The sequence below is a fragment of the Montipora foliosa genome, chromosome 13 (assembly GCF_036669935.1).
Source record: "Montipora foliosa isolate CH-2021 chromosome 13, ASM3666993v2, whole genome shotgun sequence".
Classification (NCBI taxonomy): Eukaryota; Metazoa; Cnidaria; class Anthozoa; order Scleractinia; family Acroporidae; genus Montipora; species Montipora foliosa.
The window spans coordinates 34,503,421-34,528,915 of NC_090881.1; the positions used below are offsets into that span (position 1 = coordinate 34,503,421).

A 25,495-nucleotide genomic window follows, 5' to 3' on the forward strand; every position below is an offset into this window, starting at 1 on the left:
CTGTTGATGCAAAAACCAGATACACACTGCTATGTTGCCTTCTGGTCAGGCAGGGCTCACGAGTGTTGAAGGATGTGTTTGACAGATTAATTCATGCACAAGACCTTTGCAGTGCCTTAAAACATGAGCCAATGCACTCTAAGCTTCAGTCTCTTCGAAAAGAAGGAATCCTCAATGCAGTGCAGTGGAGTCAGTTGTATCCAGTTGAACCCTCTTCAGTGTCATCCACAGACTTTGAGAGAGACCCTTCCCTCTTGATTGTGCTTCTGAGGACAATCTGTAACCTGAGTCCTCCATCCTCTGGCTGGGATCTTCCTCCTCGATCATCTGACACCAGCTGTCAGTCTGACATCGTGCGTTTGAAATACTGTGTGAACGCAGTAGCGGCCCATGCCAAAGAGGCCTCTGTTAGTGATGCAGTGTTCTGTAAATACAAAGATCAGATCCAGAAAACTCTGGTACGATTGGGCGGAGCTGAATATGAAGATGCCATTCATGAACTAGAGAAATATATGGGGCCATCGGATGAGGAACATTTCAAAGAACGTCTGAAGCAGTGGAAAGATGATGACGACAGAATTAAGGACAAATTGAATGAGTGGGAGTGTCTAAGGAAGACTTCTGGAGATGCAGGTCAGTTTTAGGGAGCAAAAACTTAGGGTGCTGTTACAGTAGTATTTGAAGGACTGATGTCTTATGTAAGTATAATTTTTTTCTTAGCTGCTGATTACCATCAAAATTAACAACTGCATGGCATAGTGTAGGTTGGGTGCCGGCATGAAATGTCGAGTGTTGTTTTTCTGTTCTATCGTTTCCCTGATTGTTTCATTGGCCCTGAAAAGCCTTTTTGGGGAGTGGAGAATGGTGGTGGGTGTAGGGGTTTTTGACGCCGCAATCTTTGTTGCGGTTGAACCTTCCGTTTGACTTCAACTAGTTTGCTTTCCCGCGCGCCTGGTTACCTCAGAGATATAATAAATATCTTACTAACCTCGTTTTCTCCGTCCATACTGAAAGTTACGGATCTTCCTTGTTCTCCGTTGATTTATGGCCTAAGCGCGAAATAAATCGACGGGGATAAACTCTGTCCGTAACTTACAGTACGGACCTCGTACTCGGTTAGCAAGGTCTCTCCTCCTTTACTTCCTACATCTTTTTCATTTTTAACAAAGTTTATTTCTTTCCTTTTTTTAGTTCTACTAAACGAAATGATGACAACGCAACCGAGAAGTGAGTTACCAGAAGAGGTTTCCAACATCCATGGCCGCTCTGCGGAGGTTGATATCATTTTCCAAGCCATCTCAGATGATAGTCCTTTTGCTGGAGCCCTTGTCAGTGGAACTCCAGGAATAGGCAAGTCTACTGTTGCTATTCGGGCTGGTCACCAGCTAAAAGACAAATGTCAAAGCATTGTAAAGTTTTGTTCTTTGAGAGACGTTCATCAACTTGAAATGGAAGGTACATGTAAAATGGAAGGTGAATGGAGGGAAATTTTGAACGTGTGTGATCCTGGACATCAACAAGCCAACAAGAACCCTCGTCATGTCTTGCTCAGCTGGTGCAGGCGTCTTGAAGGTAACATAGTCCTTATTCTGGACAATGCGGAAGATTCTATGGAAGATGGAACCATAGAATCGTTCAGTGACATGCTGAGAGACTTGAGGATGTGTTCTGATTCTAAAATTAAATTTTTGATTACTTCAAGGCGATCCGATAAAGTTTTGGTCTCAGACCTAAAGCTTAAGTATATAAAATTAAACCCTTTGGATGGAAAAGAAAGTATCGAAGTTTTGAAGGATGGCGCTAAAATTTCTTCGGATAACCTCCCCAAGGTAGAAGCTCAGTTAAACAAGGTAGCCGAACTCTGTGAGAACATTCCACTGGCACTTCAACTTGCAGGACCCCTGTTGTCATCAGAATCTGAGCACGATTTTGAAGAGCTTATTCAAGCACTGGAAAAGAACCCAACAGAAACGCTTGGACACGGTCTTCAGCAAATGATGGAAATAGCATTTGAAAAACTCGACAGGCCTCTGAAGGATGCACTAGTTTGTCTGTCGGTGTTTGTTCGATCTTTTGACAAAAAAGCAGCCGTAGCAATGATTGTGGATAAGTGTGGTAACTATCTGACGAAACTGAAGCAAAGGTGCCTGATCCAAAAACAGGGTCATCGATACCTTATTCACCTACTCATTAGAGACTATGCCAGGCAGGTGGGAAAAAGAGATGACTTTGCTGATATTTTGGCCTATGGCCAACAGAGATTTGTCGAGCACTTCCTGTCGCTTCTAAAGCCCAATTCCGACAAATTCTGGGGCAAAGACACTTGCAAAGAATCATTTGACTTGTTCAATGAAGAAAGAATCAATCTTGAGTCGACTCTTACAGAGATTTGGGGGAAGAAAATCAGAAACTGCAGGGAACTGGAAGTCGTTGTTGATAACTGCCAACAATTGGCTTCCTACCTTGAATTCTGTGTTCCCTGTCAGCTTTATTGTGGTTTTCTAGATGGTCTTCTACATTTTGCCATAAAGCAAGGAAAAGTAACAAATCAGGTCGAGATATTGCTTCTTCGTCATAACGAGTCAAGGAAGCGTGGCAGTACTAGTGAAGAATTTGTTTGCCGAGCCATTAAATTGCACGATGAACATCCTAAACTTTTTAAGAAGGCCTCTCAGGTTTTTTATCTGAGTCATTATGGCAGACATATCTCACAGGACTGTGGTCGAAGAAAAGCGCAACCTATTCTAAAAGATGCGATCAGCATATTTGAGGAAGAAGACCTTGGTAGCACCTTTGATAAGAGCAGAATTCTTGTAGAGCTGGGACATAGTGAGAAATTTTCAGAAAGGCACGAAGAGCCTCGTAAATACTACGAGGAAGCATTGAGTTTTCGTCAGGAACATTATGGACAGCATCTCTGGACTGCTTTCGCCCACAAGGACCTCGCAGATTTCTGTTTGCTTCAGAAAAAGTTGGAAGAGGCTAAACATCACTACCACAAAGCTATTAGCATTCTGAAGGCGGTTGAAGTATTGGATCAGAAAGAATCGATTCCTGTGTACGAGAATTTTGGAATATGCCATCAAAAGAGTCAAAACTTTGACGAGTCTCGAAGAATGTTTGAGAAAGGGATTGAAATTGCTGATTCCACCATCGAGGGAAACCACGAATGTAAGGTGGAGATTAAGACTCGCTTGGCACTGCTTCTGGACGAAGGATTTCCCTTAGAAATTGCAACAGCAGGCAAAATTTGCGAAGAAGTTCTCAAGATGGGCGAAGACCTTGAAATGCAACAATGGCCCAAAAAGAAAGAGCTTCAAAAGCTCTACAGAGAGATCCAAGTTGTACCAAGCCCTCCATAGCTTATATTTTTTTCTAAAAACCTTTCCTGAAACTTTGTTGTGGTAGTTTCTCTGCCGCCTTGTATCAAACATGTGCTTTAGGGATTCTTACTTAAGGGGCCTTTTTTTTGCGTGTAGTGTTACCAATTACACGCCCCTACTCAATATGGAACTTACCGTTCATCCAGAAATTACTCAAAGCTTTGTGACACAAAAATGTCTGTTGAGCATACATAATTTAAGTTAAAAACAACAGGGATTACACTTTGAAAAACTGTTAGGCTAAACAGAGCATGGAATCCGGAATCTATTAAATGGAATACATGATTTATTTCGGTGGAACCCGTGAGTTTGGAATCCAGAATCCACCAGCTGGAATCTGGAATCCGAGGGCCACCTGGATTCCTTTACACAGGGCGAGAGTGGGGCACATCTAGACGAACTGGTACACTGCCCCTTAATTAGTGAATAAGTATAATTATTATGAGTACATAAAAAAAAAAAAAGACGAAAACAAAGTAAAGTAAAAAAAAGTAAAGTAACCATATTTGACGTCGATAACTCGTAACAGTAATTCAACTGACAAACCTGAGGTCGACGGTGCGCTCATTTTACTCCCCCCTCCCCATCAGTGCTCCGTTTTACGGGTATTTAAAACTACTTAGCTACACGGAAAGGAAAGAAGTCGAAACAAGGATGCGAGATCCGGGAATCCAACTCAGGACCTCTTGCACGAAGACCGCGAAGGTCTTGAAAGGAAAGAAGCAACTACTTAAATCAATTAGAAACATTCATTAGTATTGAGCAAAGTGATGATAAAGTGCATTTTAAACACTTTTTTCGTTGCCTTTATATTTTATGGATTGGGGAATATCATTCCAAAATAATTTACCGATAATTGTTGGACAAAGTAACGTCTAGTTTGTTCGAAATGAAGTTATGGCTAATTATTTTATTTGTAGATGAACTTGGCTGTGTTATAATCATGCAGCTCAGGTACTAATGAAATATGAAATATGAGAAATTTTTCATTGTTTAAGCAATCATATTAAAAGAAAATAGGTGTTAAGTTTTACAATATCAAGATTAATATAAAACAAATTTCTCCTTTTCCCAAATTTAGAAAAAAAAAAAAATGAAGAGTTCGATGATCACTGATTATAACAGTATTATTGATCATTAAGTTATACATACTGTATATGTTATTTCTTTAGTGGTTAGGTAGTTAGTAGCAGTTAGTCCACGAAGTAATACTTTTGATATTAAATTGTTGTTTCACCGCTGTATTCTTTAGGTAAATTTTAAATTATTTTTCTTTGGGTCACCTACTCGATTAGTTCCCTGAACTGTTAGGGTGTCCCAAACTTTCGCACAATTGCTGTATTTTAGGAATCTGTGATTACGTTGTTTTTAGATGTTGTAATTGTCGTAACATTAATTTTCTGTGTGAGTTAAAATAAAAATTGACTTGACTTGAGGAAATTTCAACAAACCTCAAGATGCATAGTGAGGAGTAAACTAAACGTTACTAATAAGCGTGAGGTGTGTTGATAAGGTATTACGAAAACATTTGTGATTACTGTTCCGATCTACCATTGTTGGTACGCCCTTCCCGATTTGTGCTGGGCAGTTTTTGACCATTTTCTTCGGTTTCGGTTTCATTTAGCGGAATCGTGAGCAATTCAATTGCATACTGCCCAAAATGGAGAGAAGTTCTTTGCATTTTGTGGGGAGCAATTGAGCGCCTTATTGGATTTCAGGCCAGTTTGGCTAGCAAACTTTGTCTTTTGGAACCTCGAGGTTGCCCGAAAGAAAGAACCTGTGAGTTTTAGTGTCTTGACTGAGTAGCTGACAGTTGGGCGTGCGCCACTTATCCCCAGCAAACGCGCTGGGATAAGTGACGAAATCCACTCGTTCCGACTATTTTACTCGCGGCTTCCCTGATACACATTTGAATACGCGTGTTTTTTCTTATCCCGACAACTACAATGCGGGTCATAATTCTTGAAACACAGCACTGTTACGAGCAATTTACCCCTCCCCCCGCACCAATGTTGAGTTTAGATGGGCCGGGAAACCACTTTCGTGCAGTGGCGCCCAGCATTGCCTGAACATTGGAAAGTGGGGTAGTTCCGTAAATGCATCAAACATTATTTCAAGCTGTTAGAATTCTGAGATTGCTTGAAATGGATACCTTGGTCAGTTCTTGTACTTCTTTCAGAAGTGTCCCAAGGACTTTTGACCTGCCGCATTATAAGAGTAATTGTCGTTTGGGAAATGTCTTTCTCTGGGAATTAATTCAAACTGTACTTTAATGCTACAAAATCCTTTGTTTCGGAAAACTGCGGAAGGACCTAAAAAATCCGAATCCTAGACAGGACTTGAACCTACAACCTCCCTAACACCGGTAGAATGCTCTGTCCGTTGAGCTAACTAGAACTCCTACATGTTTCAAATGTAACTATTAAGGTATGCTAGTGGGAAGGATGGAAACATCTAATTTTGTTGGCGCATGCCTTTGTAGAGCTCCGCTGACCAGCGGGACGCATTGTCCATTCAGGACCTCTTCAGGACCTAGATAAAACGATCAAGCTACCCAGGTGTTCGAGTATCTTAAATTAAAGGTAGAGCATCCGATTGGTATTACGAACTGGTTAGGTTCGAATCCTGACTCGGATTATTTCCACGGACGCATCGCATGTCACGCTATTTTACTCAAAATTCAAAACACTAAAGGAAGTCTTTGCATCAATGAAGACCAAGAAATAATGCTGTAGTTTTGTTGCCAATGGCCATTGAAATGCACTGAAGCTGTTCTTTGTTGTTTGCAACCAAGGATGGAGGGAATGGAAATGGATTGAAACTTGAAAAAATTGGCCAGTTTTTTCAAGTTTGGAGACGTTGTCCTCTGAAAAGTTAAATACGAATATCTCTTTGTGCCATATTAGATTTCGTGTCATCTCAGTGAGCTGACAGGAATGTTATACGTGTGAGCTTTAGAAGTAATTTAGATTTTTTACCCAGTTTTGACCCAAAAACAGTAAATTAATTACACCCGTTGTTTCGCTTGAAAAGGGTGGTTGCTGAAAAATGAGGGAAGACGCTTAGAAAACTACTGACAATGTCGACTTTTAACGCACTGTTACTTTATTTTTAATTTCTACAGTTGTCTCCCGATAAGTGCCGTCTATGAAATTATCATGATTTAGATAAGTGGTTTCACCATCACCGTCAACATACGGGTCGATTTCAATGGGATCGTCACAGTTCCCCCGTTTGGGTATTTCCGCTCGTAAATAGGGAAGTCTGTAGGAGAGTGACATCCGCCATGTACAATCTTCTCTCCAGTGCTGACGAACGTCGAGGGTAGGATGTTATGGCGATTCAAGCGTGAATCAATAGCCACGTATACTATCACGGGTATGTTCACGTCAAACTTAACAGTGGTCTCGTCATTGGGGCCCCGGAGATGCGTCAGGCCGTAGATATACGAAGATCGCGAATCGATGGCAAGATAAATGATGACCGGGACGTTTACTTTGAATAAAATGTCCCCCTGTTTGTCTTTCAGTCCACGCACATGGGTTAAACCATGGTACGGAGGTGGAACATCTTCCCAGCGATAGCAATTATTGCCCGTCGCGTATTTCTCCCCGTGACGCAGCATAGCTATTTGCAGTGCCCCATAGCCCGTCACCGATAGCGAAGTTTCGATGTGGATCCCGTTTGACACCTTGACCCTCAAAAGTGTAACCAAAGAGCATAAAATCCATGACGAGACCATTGTTGCGATGAAGTTTTCTTCCTGTTCTAAAAAAAAGACTTTGTTGTAGCCTTGTTCCCTTAGTTTGGTTTAAAATCATTAAGGGTGTGGTGGAAAGAATGTGAAAGTTTTTATTATACTTTGAGTCGATGATATACAATGGATTGAAATGTAGGGTTTGTACAGGGTGCCGTTTTAGGAATCCATTTATAGTCAACAAATAAACAGTTATAAAACATACTCTCCCCTTTAGATGCACTTTGAATAGCACGTTACAAACAACCTTGAAACCAGCAGATTTCCACTATTAAGCAGGAAATTTCTTGCAGGCTGACTTGATAAAAGACTTTGAAAACTTGTTGGAACGCAAAGCTTGTATTCGTTTACTCTGAGGCTATACTTATACAATGGTGTGATCGAGATTGTGTCATCAAGTGGGCTTTCACAAAAGAGGAAATGAAATGTCAGTGACTACAGAATCCAGGTTGCATCTTGTTCACCCTGGTTTTTACCTCGGAAGAGCAAATCACTCATATTTCATAGCCGAAGGTTAAGACATTTTAATGTGAAAGAAAAAGAGCTTCATCTGCATATATCTTGTTTATACCACAGGAATACCATGACCGAAGCCTTCTTGATTCGATTTGTTTTCTTAATTAAGGAGGGCGTGTCTTCTTTTACTAGTTCACAGGTATTTCAGTTCAGAAACAAGGATACTTTCAATTTCCTTTTTCACTTTTTTCCTCTGGCACACAAAGCAGGGAAAGAGCTGGACTCTCGTTCTCTTCTAACGTTTTTCCGCCGAAACACTGAGTCATGCAGTTTCCTGTTTACAGAATCCAGAATGGCTGGACCATTCAGTTAATCTTAGACGGAAGCTTGCATGCAGTCGCGTGAAACAACTTTATCTAGTTACATTATGTCATTTTTTAATGGCACCATAAGACCTTTCGGCTTTTCATCTTTTTTCTGTTTGTACTTTACCAAAACAAAACATTTCGTTTGTCTCTGCTAAGTTTGAACATGATCAACGTGAAATGTACACGAATATATGCAGATGGGTCCTCCTTTTTAAGTGTTCACAATCGCAGAGCTCTTGACCAGGTAATGTAATTCCAGGATTGCGTTCGGGAGGGAGAAATCACTTCTCAAAAAGCTACAGAGCTTTTGAAATCAAGTGTTCTACGATGGATTGTCGTAGGACCGAAACAAATATTTTTAACAAGCGAAACAGCGCTATGAGCCAATCATAATCCGAAGAATTGACGTACCTTTCCCAAATCGCAGGAAATTTGTTTGGGGGAGGGGTGGGGGTAAGTCGCGATTGTCAGGTGGCACGAGATTCTTGAGTCAATCACTCAACTTAACTCTTGTTATTGCATTAATACTTTCAGCACTGAATTGAAACTCGTCTCTATTAATCATCAAATTAAAGGGTTCATTTATACCCGAAATATTTATGTCTTATCGTGATTCTGTTAAAATTATTCATAAGTGTTATTTCATGTTTTATATACATAAAATGATAATTTACAGGTGAAGGAAGGCAGAAATTGATGTCTCAGGGAGTGTTGAGATGATTTAGCTTTCATGTAAATACTACATTTTGTGAAATTACTGTTAAAATTTACATTGTAAGGGTGAGATTAGTTAAAAGGGCAAGTAATTGCTCTGTTGTATTCGGATCTCGTCAAAAGATATCCTTGTTTTCAGTGCATTTTATTTTCGTACTTCAATTTTTAAAAATTTTTGCGGGTAAAATTCTTCATGTTATCGCAGTTTTTGCACTGTAAACTAAACAAATACATATGGATTAAAGTGATTTCAGGAAAACCATGGTTTGGGCGAAAGTGTTATGAACTAAACAAATGTGAGGTGGGAGAGGAATTTCTCGCGTTAACTCTCAATAAGAACTTTTGAGCCCTTGTCTTGCGTGACAGCGCCAGTAATTACTTTTTCCCCTTTTTTTTTTCTCCGTTTAGCGTCGTCCGACCGACACACATTTTTGGCATTTTCCAAAAAGAAATAATAATTGGTAACGACGTTTTTAAGTCATTTTTATGTCGCATTGGAGTTTCGGTAGTTGATCCTTTTTCCCACGCTGTCTTAATTTTGCAACAACACCCACCAACTTTTCCGCCATATTGATTTTGAGTTCACGTCTTGTTGTTTTCCTGGCTCCACAGCTATGATGCTGGGGTACCAGGCCTCCGATTCCGAGAATGCTTATGATTTTTTTGGGTTTTTTTTTTTTTTCAATCCGACCGACCGACCGACCCAATATCAGGAAACGCATTCGACGGTAAACGAAAACAAAAAAGGGGGATGCCTTCGTTTTAAAATTTATGTATTTATTTTACTAATTACGTTATCTCTGGCTGGAGCATAAAGTCACGTTGACGCGCCTCTCACCACAACCTCGATCCCAGGACTTTTCTCCGCCAAGATTAGAGCTTTCTGTGACCTAATCGTTAACTTTCGCTGTTAAATACATAAAATATACCTTACGGTTTTACTCATTAAGAAAACAAAAGCTTTTTACAAACACGTTCATTGGAGATTTAGACAATGCCTTAAAAAATTTACACGGGGTTACACCTAGAGCAAATTGGTCAACGTGACTAGGACCACTATATGAGTGCCTACACGAGGTAGTTATCCCTTAGAGACGTCGCTGTATTAAACTTTTATTCAGATTCGCCCCAGATTTCGGAAAGGGCTTTGTGGAGCCGTAAAACGCCATTAAACGTGCTACAGTTTGGGTTTCACCTTACAGATTGAAAGAAGATACACCTCTCCTTTGATTCTACTGATTACGTGTGGGCTTGTATTTGGCTTCGACTGGCAGGTACTGTTATCTTGTTTTTTCTTCGTAGTACAGTGAAAACAGGGGAAACGATAATTCTCTGAGATTATATCCGTGATGTGGCTCTGTAAAAGTCGCGGGTACCCAAAGCTGGGGAGCTGAGAAAACAGATGCATTTGCATGGAGAAAAACAACTGTATCTTCAAAAAATATTAGCGCGCGAGTTATAAACAAAATCTGCTTGCCTTGCCTTATTTCTGTGGTTTTCTTCTCATGTGGAGGGTGTAAGCTGCAGGTTACGGGTAATTGTTTCACCATAGATGAAACACCCCAAACCTTTACTAATGCTAACATTGGGGCTGAAAGTAATGTTTAAGCCTAAGGTTAGCATTTTGTAAAGGTTTGGGTTGTTTCAGTTATGGTAAATTATATAATAACCAAATAAAAGTTCGCGCTCCGATTGGTCGATCAGCTATGTTTTATTGTGCCAGTAAACTCATGGAAAAATTGCACGTCTTTTGAATTATTATATAAAAGCAATAGACCACAGGTTTCTATGGTTTATAGGCATGACAAACCACCTGGGATGTTGGACGAACACTTGAAGAATTCTTAAATCACTCGCCTGCGGCTGGTGATTTACGAATTCTTGTCGTGTTCTACCAACATCCCGCGTGGTTTATCAGCCTTTATAGTTCACCACTAAATTTTGTCCGATTCTTATTGGTTTAAATTGATCATGTGACGAGATAGTGTTCGTCCGCGGAGAGACACTATCAGCCCATAGTGCCCGTCCAAGGAAAATACCCGGATGGATAGTAGACGTCCGCTGAAAATACCTCTGTAAACAAGCGGCCTTATGGAAAATAAACAATCGAAATTGTATTAAGAGGGTTTTTGTTTGTTTTCTTTTTCAAATTTTACATTGGCTGACACGGTTTTCGTCTAATAAAGTTGAAAATAATTCAACATGATTTTTGAGCTGGCGCGCGAAAGAAAATTTAGTAGTGAACAATAAAGACAATAGAGTGTTTATGTCTCGGAACTATCGGTCTGATAGTTGCCCCTTGGAAATTTGATGTTCTTAAAACTAGCATATTTGTTTCAAGAACATCAAATTTCCACGGGGCAACTATCAGCCGATAGTTCCTCGAACAGAAACACTCTATTGTTTAAATAAACCATAGAAACTTGTGGTCTATTGCTTAAAAAAAGCAATGCAACCTGCAACCTGCACTCTTTCCTCCCTGCTTTACACCCTCCTCTTCTCATGTGGGTTTTTCTTCCTCCTTCGATTTTTAACGGGGTTCCTTTGTGTTTTCTAAGGAAGCACTTGGCAGATTTAACTAAAATTAATCCTTTTTTGGGGGTAAGTGAAACTCTCTCAGATCCTTGTACTTCCTTTCTAAGGCTTTTGCATTCACATTATTCTTCAACCTATCACTAAGGTAATTTTAATATGGGTACCTGTGCTAAAACAAATGTATGTGTGCTCCATATTATGTTTAAGTCCTTGTTTGTTCCAGAAACACGCCATCCCTTCAAGCCCTCATCGTCATTTTGAACACTTAATGCACCTGTCACTGTAAATCACCCCTCCCGCAACCAGAGAAAAGCAGTGACTTGGACAAAAGAACAAGGGAAAGTGAGGTAATGTTCCCAGCTCAGGGTGCAATATTTCCATGTCCAATGTCCCCATTTGTGTCTGCCTTGTGCCCGCCTACCTAGACATGAATTTCATCAAACAGTCAGCAAGGTTTTCCATTCAGTGACTTCAGTGTATTTTTGGGCGACAAGCAAAAAGTAAGGATAAAACAGATTAACAAGCAACAAGTTTAACTCGCATTTCTTTCCGCCATTTCAGTCTCTGTCTGGTGTGGTCCCGGTCTCATTGTGACACAGTTGTAGACTCCAATCCTTCAGCAGAGAAATTTCCCGCTTTGGATCGTATCCAAGACCCAGCATCCTGGGACAGTTTTGAATGTCGCATGTCAGGTTTTGTCCCCACTTTTCCTAGGTTTAGGGGGTGGGGTTGGTGGGGATTAACATTGACTGTATAGAAATATTTTTCTTGAAACTGTGTATGATTCACCATTGGCAATTTTACTAAGTGTATGAAATACATGATATCTTTCCAAAATTTAATTTCTTTTTTCACCTCTTAACTGTGATGATTTTACAAGCTATCCATATGAACATTTAGTTTTTCTGTTATCTTCTCATTGAGCTTCGTCTGTTTTCCATTAATTTATACACAGAGCATTAACCATATTTCAGTAATGTTGCTTGGCCTCTCGAGTGCTGTGTAGTAATAATAATTTGTTGCTTGACTTCAGGGGAAAGAAATTACATTTTCATGCTATCCTGAAAAGTGATTTTGATCTCGAGGCTATTCCATGATGATCAGTTAGCAATTTAAGAAACGTGAATGGGAAGGAAGCCTTCCAAGTGTGCAGGTAATGAAATGGAATAATAAGACATGTATTCTCTACATGAATTTGTGAGAGTCCTAGAGTCATTGGGTTCTGGTATAGTACCAAGAACAGAGCAAACACTGGTTTTACCCTTCGTACTGTAGTATTGACCTTCCATTCAAGTGATTGTTTTGCATGCAGTATGCAAACTGTGATATGTAAAGTAAATTTTATGCTTACTTTCGTGTTTGTTTAAAGGACACACTTTCCATTAATCCATCTTCATTAATCGCTGGAAGTAATTCACTTTGCTTTTATGTTTCACCTGTCACCTACATATAGGTACAGAATTTTTTGTAGCCATGTTACAAACCGTAAGTTTACTGAAAACTTTCAGAAAGAAAAAGGAGATAGCTACCCACACTTCCCATGGCCTCAAATTAGCACCCATTGATTGCTACACTTGTTGAGTGCTATTTCTGGCAGATTTGATTTCTAATAAACCATGCACATTTTCCATATCTATATGGCCAGCAGTTTGAGATATGGCATCTTTTTCAGTGGCCTCTGCCTCAACCAAAGAGAGCACTAACTATGCACGTCCAGCTGTGCCGTTTTCTTGTGGATGTCCTTCGAGAAAACTTTGACAGGATACACTGTATAGCCAGTCTGCCCTCAGTTTTATCATAGTTAGTAGAGGGGACTGGTTATGAAACCCGGGAAACTGCAAAGGGGCGCCCTATTGTTTCAGATTTGATGTTGAACCGTACCATCACGTGATCACCACTGTGCACAGTGTTTTTAATCCAACATGGCGGACGATGGTGATTTCTCGCTAAAGACAAATTTAAAGCAATTTGTAACCTTAAAATAAGCATGCGAAGTGATAGAAGAGAAGCCTACTGCCAAAGACAAGAATGTAACTACGAAATATCTCTATGAATCTATAGATCCCATGAAAATTTAGCTGAAAAACAAGTAACAACAAGGCTGAGCATCTTTCAAATATCCCGTAATAAACAAGTGAAAAAACTTGCATGATATATCATTCATATGGATAATTATCTTTCCTGAAGCCTTCTTCATCAGACTTGTGATACCAGGTTTTGTTCACAATGTATTAACATGTTTGCCTTGTTTTCGGTCTTTATAAGCGAGTTCTAAGCTTATAAACGTGATGATTAATTAAGACCGTCCAGAATGAATCTCTCACTGACTAATTAGAATTACTTACAACAATGGAGGAGACCAAAGACCAAGATTGTTCCTGACAGACAAAGAATTCAAGCATTTATTGCCGAGATCCATTTGTAGATGGCGAAGGAGTACTCACATTGGGTGGTCACCTCCGTCACTCTCCTCTCAGTTTTCCTGAGAAACATCCAGCCTTTCTTGTGAAGGGGCATCTCCCTTCTCAGCTTGTTGTTCAGCACCATCACGATAAAGCACACCATCATGTCGACAGATTACTCTTGGAGCATGTGCAGTACTCACAGCTGGTTACTGGATCATTGGTGGAGATGGACTGGTATCGAAAGCCATTACCAGTACTTCTTGTGTGATCTGTAAGAAGCTTAGAAGGGTAAGACTTACCCAGCACATGGCAGACCTTCCCTCAGACAGGACTGAAACCCCACCTCCCTTCACTAATGTTGGATGTGATGTCTTTGGACCATGGGCCATCCAAACCCTGGAAAGTTAGAGTAGGCGCTACTAACTCTAAATGTTGGGGATTGGTCTTCTCCTGCCTCAGTAGTCGCACCATACACAGAGAAGTCCTGGAATCAATGGACACAAGCGCATTTATTTGTGCACTTGACTGATTCCTGTCTATCCGCGGGCCCACTGCTACAGTAAGGTGTGATTGTGGCTCAAACTTTATCGGTGCCAAATCTGTGTTTGAACAAGCACTTAAAGGCTTGTTGTAAAATGCATCGCAATGGATCGCAACACAATATGCGCAACATACACCGATGTCAATCTGTAAAATAACACGATGTACACAATATGTGCAAAACAGTTTATTTCATCAGGGGCTAACTTGCAAAACGTCAAACAGCTCATGCTCACCGTTCCCACAAGGTTAATTTCTTGTAAACCCCTGCAAAATGGATGTCTTTTGCAGTAAGTGTTTCCAAAATTAATCGCCTTTCATGTTTGACCATCGTCTGTTATAAGCTGCACTAAAAGTTATTATAGACTCGGTTTTAATGTCCTTTTGATAACCGTTTCATCATCAAAACCAGATAGTTCCACAAATGCGGAAGTATAATAAGTATAATTTACTTGCAATCTTGACTGTTTTAATGTTTTCCCTGAAATGTTTCCATGATGGTTTACATTTCAGGTCAACATTTTCATAAGTATAGCCTAGAGCGAAATTTAACACTTACGTTGCGTCTTGTTTTCCTACTTCTCTTACCATTTTAACTCTATAGAGTTGTTCACGTTAAAGTAAATGTGTCATTTCTAAAGAATTGGTAAGTAGTAAGTCATCTGCCTGGGGTGGGCAAGATGATTATTTTGTCCTGCCAAAAGGATTCTTATAAATTCCCTGAGATCTAGCGGTGACGAATTCTCAAATCTGTTATCTAAGCTGAAGTGCTCTGAATTGTTTATTTATGTTGCTTGGGAGGAAATCCGGACAATTTGAACTGATAGTTTGTTGTATTGATTTCAAAACGATCGCAGGAAAACTAGAGGCAGTAATTCAGTTCTGTCTTAGAAGATACACTATTTTGTGAACCTTACTTTAACAGTGCTGTAAATAATTTTTCTTTATTCAGAGGACATATGTCCTTTCAAATCTTCCCTTTGGTCGGACATTTGACAAATTGGACCGGACATAATTTATTGACTGACAACACCTTGAAGAAGAGAACTCAAGATGTGCTGGTGACATGTTCGACCATCGTGTCCGATCATAATGTGAAATTGGTCGGACAATGTCCGATGACCGACTGTTACTTCCAGCACTGCTTTAATAATCATAAAATAAAATACCTGTGGTTTCTGTGTTCTGGTACATCAACACTTCAACAGGAACAAGTCCATCAAGTTAAAATGGTATTTTAAAAAAAATACAAAAACACTGGACGCCTTAAGCAAACTATTCAAGTTTCTTTGCCGTTTGGAGTACCACTCACGTTAGTTTTTGCCTCCTTTGTTGTTTTTCTTTATCTTTTATAATTTTTGTCCTTTCCCTTTTTACCTACCTCATTTGCACAATTTTTTTTTTGGCCATGTCGTTTTCACCAAACAGTGCAATATTAAACAAGGCTATTATTTGAGTCATGGTGCCTTGGTTGACACAAGGCATAAATTGTGGCTTAATTGTATTTGGCCTGGCCTAGATCAAAACCCAGCCATGGGCCTGGGTAGTGGTTTCTCTTTGAAAACCTTGCATATGTTCACCCCTTGGAAACTACCTGGAAATGTGCTTTTTATCCATTCCTAACCTGCCTACATGTTGCTTCCTATGCTTTTCACTAGACCCTGTCCTCCTTCCCTGTAGTGTAGGTTTGGAGTAGAAGTGAGTATAGACCTTATTCATAAATGGCGGTCAATTTATAGTTCTTTTGTCGAAGTGCAAATTAGCCTACCAAGCCTCGATACCATACAGTGAATTGAAAAGATTTCTTGCGCTAAAATGAGGCTTGGTAGGCTAATTTGCACATGGACAAAAGAATTATAAATGTGACCGCCATTTATGAATACGGTCTATGACAGGTTTCCAGTCAGTCCCTTGGTGTGAAGGGTTCGATCATGTACACTTAACCTGGGTGTTAATATTAATGGTACTTCTGAGCACTGGGTTGATGCGTACCTCTTCTCCCACCCACAACATCTAATCCCGTGGCTCTTCTTTAGAAAAAGGATTTTAAAAGCACATTTCCTATTTGAGCTCTAGGTGAACAGACGACTGATTGATGGTGGTGGTGCTGTTAATATTGCATGGTTTTTTTACATCTTGAACTGACCCACTTCTTATCAATTTTTCTTTTCTTGCACACAGTGAGAGAAGATGTCAAAAAAGCCAGAGCAAGGTCAAAGGCCAGTATGGAAGGTCGTCAAAGACGTTGGAAAGGAATTATTTCAGGGGAAGAAATTAGAACAACAACAACATTCTGGTAAAAATGTTTTCTGGTTTCTGGTACATAATAGAAGTATATTTTGATAACAATCATAGTGCATGGTTTCAATTAAAAAAAAACAAGAGCGGTTTGTTTTGCAATGTAGGAAGTTTGATGTCCAAAGGTAAAAGTACATGAATTTGGTAAACTGTCATGCAGCACATATATATTTACCAAAATGAATTTTTGTATCTTTATTTTGAAAGCTTATTACTTAAAGAGCGAAGGGTGCAAATACTGTTAGATTTGGAGCTTTATTACATGGTAAAAAATGATGCAGTATCAGTAATAATAATAATAATAATGATAATAATAATAATAATAATAATAATACCAACTTAATTCATTTAATTTAATGAAAGGGAAGGATACCAGAGGTTATCCTTATCGGGGGTATCCGCCCACAACCAGATGTAATTGACTGAGAGTCTATTTTGATGATGGAGGAAAACCAGAATACCTGGAGAAAAACCCTCGGAGTCAGATTGAGATCGACTGAAACTCAGCCCACATATGACCCGAGGTCACAGAGGTGGGAGGCGTGGTTGATAACTGCTAAAGGATACCGTCAGTCAAGTAAAAACAGGAATGTTAATTAAAGTTGAAATTATTTTTGAAATTAGCTGATCTGCATTGCTTTTTTTTGGAAAGTTTAACAGCAAAGTAAGCATTAATGTTTTGGTGTAAAAAATTATGTAATTGCACCCATTCAATTCTTAAATCTACATTTTCTCAAAAAGAATAATGACCATGACTTGAAAACTATAAAGTGCATTTGAAGACATAATATTATACTACATCTGGACAAAGTTTGAGAGAAATCTATTTGTTTTTGAGTTGTGGCCATGAAAATTCGGAAATGTTTGCTCTCTTAAAGTATCTTAACAGTGATGTGCTTGAACATTTTGTGATGGTAGCCCATGAAATATATAATAATATACGATATAAGTGGCGGATTTGTATCACATTTACAAACTTGAGGTGAAGGACAATTGTCTGGGTGAAGTTGTATTCCTGCAAAGGACTTTTTAGGGTGACATTGACAGAAGTTTGGACAAAATGAGGGGAAGTCATCCTCAGAGTCAGGTGATTTGTGTAGCATCGGTAGATGGCATAAATTTTTACTGTAGTCGTTGCTGCGGTGATTGGTTATCAAAGTCATGATGTTATTGGTTGACTGAAGGCCGTGAAGACTGTAAAGAGTGATTGGCGTATCTTAGTTTCAATAAATATCTGCACACTGTTGGTTTGTAAAACAGGTCAGTCACTTATTTTATTACAAATAAATCCGTTTGTGTATTTCTGCTGTTGTTGATATAATGTAAGTCGTTTGTAGGGACTGCAGCAAGTTGAGGCATTGGTTTAGTGGTCTGTGTTCTATTATAAGTTAGTAAACCAGCTTTCCAGTACAATCCAATGCTTATTTAGTACTGTGGGCTGTCTGTTGATTTCACCATTTGTTGTTGCATGTTTGTGTTGAGTCACTCTTCCATTGAAACCTGTTGAGCATGAAGATATGATTGGGCTAAACACAAAAGGCACTCATATGAACTGCAAAAGCAAATCAGTTATGAAAATTACTTGTAGAGTAACAAAAGTAACAGCTGAAAACTTTCCGGTTGAACAAGATTGGAATCTATAACTTGTAGGAGGCAAACTACTCTATTACTGAGCTTTGGTGATGTGATCCTATAAGTGGTGAAATTTTCAATTGAAAGTACGTAGCCAGTGTTGTTTGTAGACAATCCTGAAAACTAAAAGAAACTCACCTTAAATGAGGTCTTCATGATGATGGCCCCTCAAGTAAGCAGAATGATACCCTGGCTAATAGGTCTTTTCTGACACTTGTTTCAGGTGCTGTTGATGGAAAAACCAGGTACACACTGCTGTGTTGCCTTCTGGTCAGGCAGGGCTCACGAGTGTTGAAGGATGTGTTTGACAGACTAATTCATACACAAGATCTTTGCAGTGCCTTAAAATGTGAGCCAGTGCACTCTAAGCTTCAGTCTCTTCGAAAGGAAGGAATCTTCAATGCAGTTCATTTGAGTCAGTTGTATCCGGTTGAACCCTCTTCAGTGTCATCCACAGACTTTGACCCTTCCCTCTTGATTGTGCTTCTGAGGACAATCTGTAACCTGAGTCCTCCATCCTCTGGCTGGGATGTACCTCCTCATTCATCTGACACCAGCTGTGAGTCTGACATCGTGCGTTTGAAATACTGTGTGAATGCAGTATCGGCCTATGCCAAAGAGGCCTCTGTTAGTGATGCAGTGTTCTGTAAATACAAAGATCAGATCCAGAACACACTGGTGCGATTGGGAGGAGCTGAATATAAAGATGCCATTCATGAAATAGAGAAATACGAAATGGGGCCATTGGATGAGGAACATTTCAAAGAACGTCTGAAGCAGTGGAAAGATGATGACGAAAGAATTAAGGACAAATTGAATGAGTGGGAGTGTCAAAAGAAGACTTCTGGAGATGCAGGTCAGTTTTGGGGAGCAAAAACTTGGTGTTGTTACAGCAGTATTTGAAAGACTGTTGTCTTCTGAAAGTAGGTTTTTCTTAGCTGCTGATTACCATCAAAATTAACAACTGCATGGCATAGTGTAGGTTGGGTGCCGGCATGAAATGTCTAGTGTTGTTTTTCTGTTCTGTCGTCTCCCTGTCCGTAACTTACAGTACGGACCTCGTACTCGGTTAGTAAGGTTTCTCCTCCTATACTTCCTTCATTTTTTTCATTTTCAACATAGTTTCTTTCTTTCCTTTTTTCAGTTGTACTGAACGAAATGATGACAACGCAACCGACAAGTGAGTTACCAGAAGAGGCTCCTAACATACACGGCCACTCTAAGGAGGTTGATGTAATTTTTCAAGCCATCGCAGGTGATAATAGTTCTTCTGCAGGAGTTCTTGTCAGTGGAATTTCAGGAATAGGCAAGTCTACTGTTGCTATTCAGGCTGGTCACCAACTAAAAAACAAATGTCAAAGCATTGTAAAGTTTTGTTCTTTGGGAAACGATCATCAACTTGAAATGGAAGGTACAAGTAAAATGGAAGGTGAATGGAGAGAAATTTTGAACGTGTGTGTACCTGGATATCAACAAGCCAACGAGAACCCTCGTCATGTCTTGCTCAGCTGGTGCAGGCGTCTTAAATATAACATAGTCCTTATTCTGGACAATACGGAAGATTCTATGGAAGATGGAACCATAGAATCGTTCAATAACATGCTGAGAGACTTGAGGATGTGTTCTCGTTCTAAAATTAAATTTTTGATTACTTCAAGGCGATTCGACAGCGTTTCGTGTTCAGACCTAAGGCTTAAGCATGTAGAATTAGACCCTTTGGATGGAAAAGAAAGCATCGAAGTTTTAAAGGGTGGCGCTAAAATTTCTTCGGATAACCTCTGCAGGGTAGAAGCTCAGTTAAGCAAGGTAGCCGAACTCTGTGAGAACATTCCACTGGCACTTCGACTTGCTGGACCCCTGTTGTCATCAGACTCTGAATACGATTTTGAAGAGCTTATTCAAGCACTGGAGAACAGCCCAACAGAAACGCTTGGTGACCGTCTTCCGCTAATGATGAAAATAGCATTTGAAAAACTCGACAAACCACTGAAGGATGCACTAGTTTATCTGTCGGTGTTTGTTCGCTCTTTTGACAAAAAAGCTGCCAAAGCAGTGATTGTGGATAATTGTGGTAACTGTCTGACGAAACTGAAGCAGAGGTGCCTGATCCAAAAACAGGGTCATCGATACCTTATTCACTTACTCATTAGAGACTATGCCAGGCAGATGGGAAAAAGAGATGACTTTGCTGATATTTTGGACTATGGCCAACAGAGATTTGTCAAGCACTTCCTGTCGCTTCTTGTGCCCAATTCAGGTAAATTCTGGGACAAAGACACATGCAAAGAATCATTTGACTTGTTCAATGAAGAAAGGATCAATCTTGAGTCGACTCTTGAAGAGGTTCGTGGGAAGAAAATCACAAACTGCAGGGAACTGGAAGCCGTTGTTGATAACTGCCAACAATTGGCATCCTACATTGAATTCTGTGTACCCTTTCAGCTTTATTGTGGTTTTCTAGATGGTCTTCTACATTTTGCCACAGAGCAAGGAAAAGTAACAAAGCAGGTCGAGATATTACTTCTTCGTCATCATGAGTCAAGGAAGAATGGCAGTACTAGTGAAGAATTTGTTTGCCGAGCCATTGAAATGCACGATGAACATCCTGAACTTTTTAAGGAGGCGTACATGTCGCAGGTTTTTTATCTGAGTCATTATGGCAGACACATCTCACAGGACTGCGGTAGAAGAGAAGAAGCACAAATTTTTCTAAAAAAGGCGATCAGCATGTTTGAGGAAAAAGTCCTTGGTAGTACCTTTGATAAGGCCAGAATTCTTGGACAGCTGGGACAAAATGAGAAACTTAAAAATGACGAGAGAGGGCTCAAAAAGGCTCGTAAATATTTCGAGCAAGCATTGAGTTTTCGTCAGAAACATTATGGGCAGCATCTCTGGACTGCTTTCGCCCACAAGGACTTCGCAGATTTCTATTTGTATCAGGAGAAGTTGCAAGAGGCTAAACGTCACTACCACGAGGCTATTAGCATTCTGAAAGAAGTCGAAATGTTGGATCAGAAAGAGTCGATTCCTGTCTACAAGAACTTTGGAATCTGCCATCAAAAGAGTCAAAACTTTGGCGAGTCTCGAAGAGTGTTTGAGAAAGGGAGTGAAGTTGCTGATTCCACCATCGAAGGAAACCACAAATGGAAGGTGTGGATAAAGACTTACTTGGCGCTGCTTCTGGACGAAAAATTCCCCGAAGAAATTGCAACGGCAGGCAAAATTTGCGAAGAAGTTCTCAAGATGGGCAAAGACCTTGAAATGGAAAGCTGGCCCAAAAAGAAAGACCTTGAGAAGCTCCACAGAAAGATCCAAGGTGTACCAAGCCCTCAATAACTTATCTTTTTTTCCAAAAACCTTCCATGGCACTTGGTTATGGCTCTCTTTCCAGCCTTGTATCAGACGTGCTTCAGAGATTCTTATTTAAAGGGGCTGTGTCATGACACTGTAGCTGATTTTGTGTAGGGTTACCAATTACTTGTTTTCGACTTCTCTTGGGACAAGTCATTTCCCAGGAGAAATTGCAAACAATGGTTATGCAAAAGTCTTGAGGGGTAATAGAGGTGTATTATGGGATTGTGCAAGTAGTGAATTAGCATGGGGGTGGGACCATTGTAAGTTCCAAGAGAAACTGGAAAACGATGCTTATTTTAATTTGGGTGGACAAGCAAAGAGTGTTATGGTATTTTCCGTTTCGGGCAATTGTTCAGTACACCAACATGGCCACGATGACGTCAGAGACAAGCCAAGAATAGACCTTTTTACAGTTTCGTGCTTAGTTACCTGCCCTTTAAATGAAAGTGAGGCTGGAGTTGACCTTGTTATGATACAGACCTCCTTGCTTTTTCCCGCGCTTTGAGCAAGTTACATGCAATTGCGATGAATTTGGATTGGTTCATTGCGCTGTTTGCATCTGCTGTGATTGGTCGAATTGGTATTGTTTTACGACACTCAATTGAAAACCGCTCTAGTCAATTGGTTTTTCTTATTGTACTGTTTTTAATTAAGATTTTGTTCCCTATGATAGGGCAAAACGTTATTGAGCAATCGGTGACTGAGACCAGCTACTGGAATTTTGCATGCAAATTATATTCGAATTGTTTTCACGTTAATTGACCAGTCTCATTAAGTCTTTATTTATCATATTTTATTTTTATTTGTGTTTTTCCACAAATATGGGATACAGCAATACACATAATACACGTTATAGGGTCCTAAGATCACAATGTACAAAGGAGAGTTCACCGGATGTGAAGAAATCCGGATTCCGGAACACAGCAAATGTGAGGCTTTGGAATCCGGAATCCAGGGCGTGGAATCTGGCCATGGAATCCAGAATCCACAGATTTCTATAGAATCTGTGGAACCCGTGAGTTTGGAATCCGATCTCAGGATCCCAGAATCTCTATTTGGGATCCGGAATTCATGGCCTGGGGCCGGTTGCTCGAAGCCTGCTTAGCGCTAACCGTTGGTTAAGAGGTGTCAAAACCTATAGGTTTCCATGGTATTTAACGCTGGTTAGCGCTAACCATGCTTCGAGCAACCCGGGCCTGGACTCTAGAATCCGAGAGCCACCTGGATTCCCTTACATGGGGCGAGAGAGGGGCACATCTAGACGAACTAATACAATGCCCCTTAACTAGTGAATAAGTACGTTAAAAGTAATTTTTGAAAAAAGAAAAAAGACGAAAACAAAAGGAAAGGTAACTATATCAATTATAAACATTCATTAGTATTGAGCAAATTAATTATGATAAAGTGCATTTTTAAACACTTTTTTTCGTTGGGGTTATCTTTTACGGATTGGGAATATCATTCCAAAAGAATTTACCGATAATTGTTGGACAAAATAGCGTCATCTTTGTTCGAAATGAAGTTGTGGCTAATTATTTTATTTGCAGATGAACTTGGGTGTGTTAATCACGTAGCTCAGGTACGAATGAAATGGAAAAATGGGAAATTGTCATTGTTTAAGCAATCATAATAAAGTAAATAGGTGTTAAATTTTACAAATTTCTCCTTTTCCCAAATTTAGAAAAAATGTAAGGAGTTCGATGATCGCTGGTTGTAACAGTATTATTGATCATGAAGTTGTACATACTGTGTATATCATGATTTCTTTAGAAGTTAGTGGTTAGGTAGTTAGTAGTAGTCAACCCACGAAGTAATACTTTTTATACTAAATTGTCGTTTCACCAACTCGATTAGTTCCCTGAACTATTTAGGTGTCCCAAACTTTCGCACAATTGCTGTATTTTAGTTATCTGTGATTACGTTGTTTTTAGATCATGTAATTGTCTTAATAGTAATTTTCTGTAAATAATATTTTTGTGAGTTATAATAAAAAATTAACTTGACTTGACTTGAGGAAATTTCAAGAAGCCTAAGATACATAGTGAGGAGGAGACTAAACGTCACTGTAAGCGTTTGGTATGTTGATAAGGTATTACTTACTAGATTGGCTTAATAATACTGGAAACATTTGTAATTACTGACAATAAGTACTTTCTCAAAAATTCTTGTTCCTTTATTTCCAATCTACTATTGTTGGTACGCCCTTCTCGATTTGTGCTGGGCAGTTTTTGAGCATTTTCTCGATTTCGGTTTCATTTCGCGGAATCGTGAGCAATTCAGTTGCATACTGCCCAAAATGCAGAGAGGTTCTTTTCATTTTGGGGCAGCATTTGATCACCACATTGGATTTCAGGCCAGTTTGGCTAGCAAACTTTGTCTTTTGGAACCTCCATGCAGGTTGCCCAAAAGAAAGAAACTGTGAATAAAATTTAAGTGTCTTGGCCTAATGGCTGATGGTTGAGCGCGCGCCACTTATCCCAGCGAACGCGCTCGGATAAGTGACGAAAGCCACTCGTTCCGACTGTTTTACTCGCGGCTACCCTGATATACAGGGCCCGGTTCCTCGAAAGCCGATTAACTTAATCCCGGATTAGCGTTAACCTTTTTTTCACGTTTTCAACTTTTTGGTGAAAGTTTACTTTGCTTATTTTTGTTTTTCAAGATTGACGTCTTCTCATGTAAAGTTCTGCCGAAAATCTGCGTTGAACAGCATTTGGGAGTAGAGAAATAAACTGCTTGGTTAATCTTTAATCTTAGATTAGCGTTAATCGGCTTTTGAGGAACTGGGCCCAGGTGTTCTAGTATCTTAAATTAAGGGTAGAACATCCGACTGGTGTTACGAACTGGTTCGGTTCGAATCCAACCTAGGACTTTGATTAGTCAGTTTCCCATCTTTTCCACGGACGCATTGCATGTCACGCTATTTTAGTCAAAATTCAAAACTCTAAAGGACGTCTTTGCAGCAATGAAGACCTAAAAATAATGCGGTAGTTTTGTTGCCAATGACCCTTGAAGTGCACTGAAGCTGTTCATTGTTGTTTGTAGCCAAGGATGGAAGGGATGGAAAGGGATTGAAACTTGAAAAAATTGGCCAGTTTTTTTAAGTTTGGAGACGTTGTCCTCTGAAAAGTTAAATACGAATAGCTCTTTGTGGCATATTATATTTCGTATCATCTCAGTGAGTTGACAGGAATGTTATACGTGTGAGCTATAGAACTAATTTTAATTTTTTACCCAGTTTTGACCCAAAAACTGAGTAAATTAATTACACCCGTTGTCTCGCTTGAAAAGGGTGGTTGCTGAAAAATGAGGGAAGACGCTTAGAAAACTACCGACAATGTCGACCTGTAACGCACTGTTACTTTATTTTAATTTCTTCCGTTGTCTCCCGATAAGTGCTATCAATGAAAATTATCATGATTTATATTAGCGGTTTCACCATTACCGTCAACATACGGGTCGATTTCAATGGGATCGTCACAGTTCCCCCGTTCGGGTATTTCCGCTCGTAAATAGGGAAGTCTGTAGGAGAGTGACATCCGCCATGTACAATCTTCTCTCCAGTGCTGACGAACGTCGAGGGTAGGATGTTATGGCGATTCAAGCGTGAATCAATAGCCACGTATACTATCACGGGTATGTTCACGTCAAACTTAACAGTGGTCTCGTCAAAAGAACTGGGGTTTTATTGACCACTCTAACATTTCAAGAACTAGCCACTTAAATCGAAGTGGTCTTCATTTAAACAAGAAAGGCACCATGCGCCTAGCTCAAAATTTCATTAACCATTTACGTGTAGATTAGGATATTGCCGTCTGGGAATCCGACTCGGCTGATGTCCATAAGGATACCAACTGTGGTAAGTCCATCTGTCCCACAATCTTTGGTCGAGGTTTAGCCATAGCGTCCCTTAACATTAATAGTCTGTTGTCTCATATTGACGAACTTAGAGTTTTTATGTCCTCTTCTAAAGTTGATATTTTACATATCAACGAATCAAAATTAGACTCTACAGTACGTGATAACGAAGTATACATACCTGGCTTTGAAATA

At 39.7% G+C, this 25,495-nt stretch overlaps 2 protein-coding genes across 4 annotated transcripts in view; both read left to right on the top strand.

Annotated features, from left to right (window-relative positions):
• The window catches only part of LOC137982268 (uncharacterized), a 28,923-nt gene extending 24,056 nt beyond the window's left edge, over positions 1–4,867 (top strand). For all 3 annotated transcript variants that reach the window (XM_068829347.1, XM_068829346.1, XM_068829345.1), the window contains 2 exons: positions 1–633; positions 1,192–4,867. The exon at positions 1–633 is cut by the window's left edge and continues 3 nt beyond it. In XM_068829347.1, coding sequence (XP_068685448.1) covers positions 1–633; positions 1,192–3,362 — 2,804 coding nt within the window. In that variant the 3' untranslated portion in view covers positions 3,363–4,867. The remainder of the gene's footprint in view (positions 634–1,191) is intronic.
• Positions 4,868–9,791: 4,924 nt separating this feature from the next.
• Positions 9,792–23,989, top strand: LOC137984093 (uncharacterized). The gene is made up of 6 exons (XM_068831301.1): positions 9,792–9,952; positions 11,437–11,560; positions 12,247–12,366; positions 16,340–16,454; positions 18,312–18,944; positions 19,233–23,989. The coding sequence occupies exons 4-6, from the start codon at positions 16,349–16,351 to the stop codon at positions 21,422–21,424; spliced, it is 2,931 nt and encodes a 976-aa protein (XP_068687402.1). The 5' UTR covers positions 9,792–9,952; positions 11,437–11,560; positions 12,247–12,366; positions 16,340–16,348; the 3' UTR covers positions 21,425–23,989.
• Positions 23,990–25,495: the final 1,506 nt, after the last annotated feature.